The sequence below is a fragment of the Gossypium hirsutum genome, chromosome A02, assembly GCF_007990345.1.
Source record: "Gossypium hirsutum isolate 1008001.06 chromosome A02, Gossypium_hirsutum_v2.1, whole genome shotgun sequence".
Lineage (NCBI taxonomy): Eukaryota > Viridiplantae > Streptophyta > Magnoliopsida > Malvales > Malvaceae > Gossypium > Gossypium hirsutum.
This window is the reverse complement of record NC_053425.1, coordinates 25595515-25599256: the sequence shown is the minus strand read 5'-3', so window position 1 is coordinate 25599256 and position 3742 is coordinate 25595515. Positions and strand designations below refer to the sequence as shown.

The 3742-nt window shown below is 35.3% G+C and overlaps 1 protein-coding gene across 1 annotated transcript; it reads left to right on the top strand.

Moving 5' to 3' along the window:
- LOC107951002 (stearoyl-[acyl-carrier-protein] 9-desaturase, chloroplastic) lies at positions 1 to 3288 on the top strand. Its single transcript, XM_016885870.2, has 3 exons — positions 1 to 228; positions 1889 to 2390; positions 2540 to 3288. Exons 1-3 carry the CDS (start codon positions 104 to 106, stop codon positions 3098 to 3100), a joined length of 1188 nt encoding a protein of 395 aa, XP_016741359.2. The 5' UTR covers positions 1 to 103; the 3' UTR covers positions 3101 to 3288.
- Positions 3289 to 3742: the final 454 nt, after the last annotated feature.

Below are 3742 nucleotides of genomic sequence, written 5' to 3'. Positions count from 1 at the left end.
ATTTTAAAAATCGACAACTTCAATAAAAGGCGAGCTGTGTTAAGCGAACACACAGTCGTCACTAAGCAAAGCAAAGCAAAAAAAAAAAAAAAAAAGGAAAAAAATGGCTATGCAATTCAATCCCATCGCTTCTCAAACTAAGAAACTCCCTTCATATGCTCTTCCACCCATGGCAAGTCTTAGATCTCCCAAGGTTTCTATGGTCTCCACTCTTCCACCTCGCTCCAAGTTAGTCTCCTTTTTCTTCTTCTTCTCTTTCGTTATATATTCGTATTTTGTTGTTAAAATCATGGGTTTTTACCTGTTTCCTTTAATTTTAGGCGTTTTCTTTATTTGGGTATTTGTTCTTTTTGCTAACTAACATGCCTCTTAAGAGTCTTGTTCTCCGATTTAGGTCTTTGATGGTCTTTCTTGTATGCTTACAGTGTTTAATTATGTTATTTTTATCATGTTTTTTACTTGTGTTTATTTAAAATATATTCATATAGATTTTGATTATATTGTCTAAAATTATCAAACTTAGCTTCTAAAAAAAAAAAATCAAATTGAGTGATATATTATCTTATGGTCTTACGTATTTATTGTTATTTCTTGGAGGACTGAAATAGCTGTTCAACCTTTTATTAGAGTAGCTAACACAGTTTTTGTGACCATTTTGCTTTCATAAAAAAATTTTAAACTTTGAAATCCTTTCTTTTGTCGTCGTCGTCGTCGTCATTTTTATTAAAATAATATTATTTTGTAATTTTGCTCGCGGCATCCCGGCGAAGTAACGTAAAAACTTAAATGTTGACGGGTTTTTCGTCGTCAAAAGGCGTGGGTCTGAGTAACTGGCGGTGGTTCGAGGCACCCATCTGGTGCATCGGCAGCCGGATGTGGCGCTGCAGGTGCAAGATCTGCCGTGCTAGCGACCAGATCTGGGCACTGGTAGCCCACCAAAATCCTTCTCAATTCGAGTCAAAAAAAGCAGCTCCGGCAACCACGTTCTGGCCGGTGATAGGTGGCAAATATTGTGGAAATAAATACAAATAAAAAAATAAAAATTAAACTAAACAACTTTCATAAATTTTCATTTAACCTCTAAAAATGAAAAAAAAAACATTTTAGACACTACCATTAATAACTGCTTTCATTTCAATGTTATTTTAGTCACGCACCTTTTCGTAGACTTAAGTTTTTCTTTTTTACTAAAAAAAGAGAAACTTAAGTGGTGTTTTACGGGGAAAATTATTTTATTTTTTTAGAATCAATTTTAGTTTTTATTTGTAAAAGAGAAAATTTTGGGTTTTACAGTGAAATACTTGATTTTCCCATGGGAAAATTGTTTTATTTTTTAAAATTTATTTAATTTTAAAAACCTTATATTTTTATAGGGAAAATCTTGAGTTTTTATAGGGAATTAAGTTATAAAAAAAATGTTTTATCTCTTCAAGTCCTTATAAAAAACTTAGTTTAAAAAAAAAAGGAAGAAATTATCGATAAAATGAAATTTGTTAGAGTTGGGTGAATAAGATGAATGATAAATAAGGGTGATTAAAATGAAAATGGTTGTGAACGGTAGTGTTTAAAATGTAAATTTTTTATTTTCAAGGTTAAAATGAAAACTTAAAGTCGGAGGATTAACTTTGTAGTTTACTCTAAGGAAAAGCAACTGAGAAAAAACAATAAGGATTGATCTCTAAGGGTTAAAGCTTAAAATTAGTCAATTTTGAAATTTGCATCGATATTTTTCATTATACTTCGGGATTTAGGTAAATTTAGATAATATTTTAACTCAATATTAATTTTTCTATTTTACTTTTGTTCGATTAAATAAAATTTTATTTCTAATTAAATTCAATTTTAATTTGAAATAATTTGAATTCCGAATTCGTTTTACTTGATGCAGAGGGGTTGAAGATCTGAAACGGCCTTTCATGGCTCCAAAGCTGGTACACCAGGCTTCCCACACCATGCCACCTGAGAAGATTGAAATCTTTAAATCTTTGGATGATTGGGCTAGGGATAACATTCTGATTCATCTTAAACAAGTTGATAAATGTTGGCAACCCAAGGATTTTCTTCCCGATCCTTCGTCCGATGGATTTGAAGATCAAGTTAGAGAACTTAGAGAACGGGCAAAGGAGATTCCGGATGAGTACTTTGTCGTGTTGGTTGGTGATATGATCACGGAGGAAGCCCTTCCAACTTACCAAACTATGCTTAATACCTTGGATGGAACTCGTGATGAAACTGGTGCTAGCCCTACTTCTTGGGCAACTTGGACCAGGGCCTGGACTGCCGAAGAAAACAGACACACTGATCTACTTAATAAGTATCTCTACTTGTGTGGGAGAGTGGACATGAGGCAAGTTGAGAAGACCATCCAGTATTTGATCGGTTCAGGAATGGTAAGATGCTTTGGTACACCATTTACCCTCTTCTCGGTTTAATTTCTGAATCTCCAATTCACTATGTAATTCACGATGTGCATGGCCTTATTAAGCTCGTTTTCCACCTGCTGATTGATTTTCTAAATTATCTTTTGCATATTTTATAGGATCCGGGTACGGAGAATAGTCCTTATCTGGGATTCATCTACACAACATTCCAAGAAAGGGCAACTTTTATCTCACATGGGAATACAGCTAGGCTAGCCAAGGTGCATGGTGACATGAATTTGGCTCAGTTATGTGGTTCAATTGCGGCGGACGAAAAGCGCCACGAGACAGCATACACTAAAATCCTTGAAAAGCTCTTTGAGATCGATCCTGATGGGTCAGTCTTGGCATTTGCTGACATGATGAGGAAGAAAATCTCCATGCCAGCCCACTTGATGTATGATGGCCGTGACGAAAACCTTTTCGACCACTACTCGTCTGTTGCACAAAGAATTGGGGTTTACACTGCCCGGGACTATGCTGATATAGTTGAATATCTGGTTGACCGATGGAAGTTGAAGGAACTCATTGGACTTTCACCTGAGGGCCGTGAAGCTCAGGAATTTGTGTGTGGACTTGCACCGAGAATTAGAAAGTTAGAGGAGAGAGCTCAATTGAGGGCCAAGGAATCACCCAGTGTTCCATTCAGTTGGGTTTCTGGTAGAGAAGTGACGCTCTAAATTGGCTATCCTCCAAGTGACTTGTAATCCAAGAAAGAAACAACAGGGCTTAGGGAGAAGCATGATGAAAACTGCGACTCTGTGTTTAGCTGGAATGCAATAAGTGGAGGAGAAGTGTGTGTGTGCTGTTTCTTTGTTATTTTTCTTAAAACGAGTAATATCAACATCTTCCTCCTATTTGATGAAAATGATAAACGATATCTATAGCAGTGAAACTAAATAAAAACCTTAAAAGATACTATTGCCATCATGGTTAAGCGAAGATGCCAAGATTGACCAACAAATGTAGGTTACATTATACTCAAAAAGATAGTTCAAGTTCAAACCTTTATCAGGAAAAAAAGAAATGCCAAGATTACATATGTTTATCAAACTTGGATGTTATTATCGTGAGTCATAGGCTTATGAATTTGAAGAAAATCTAATTGGTTCAGAAATGGATTAATCGGAAGTCCAATTGATATCTGGTCCGTTTCAACTTCACCTTATAAACTAATTTAGCACAGATTAGAGGTTTGTCTGACAAAACAGATAATTGGACACTATGTTACAGATAGTATATTTAATTTTAGGTTAAATACTGAGAATAGTCCTTGTGCTTTTTGATTTGTGCGCTTTTCGATTTGCTGATTTTCAATCCCT

What these genes read in the sequence shown, in the direction of transcription:
- LOC107951002 (XM_016885870.2), top strand. Translation starts at nt 104, where the DNA reads ATGGCTATGCAATTCAATCCCATCGCTTCTCAAACTAAGAAACTCCCT. An exon ending in ACTCTTCCACCTCGCTCCAA is followed by an intron (nt 229 to 1,888) that starts GTTAGTCTCCTT and finishes TACTTGATGCAG; the next exon opens with AGGGGTTGAAGATCTGAAAC. An exon ending in ATTTGATCGGTTCAGGAATG is followed by an intron (nt 2,391 to 2,539) that starts GTAAGATGCTTT and finishes CATATTTTATAG; the next exon opens with GATCCGGGTACGGAGAATAG.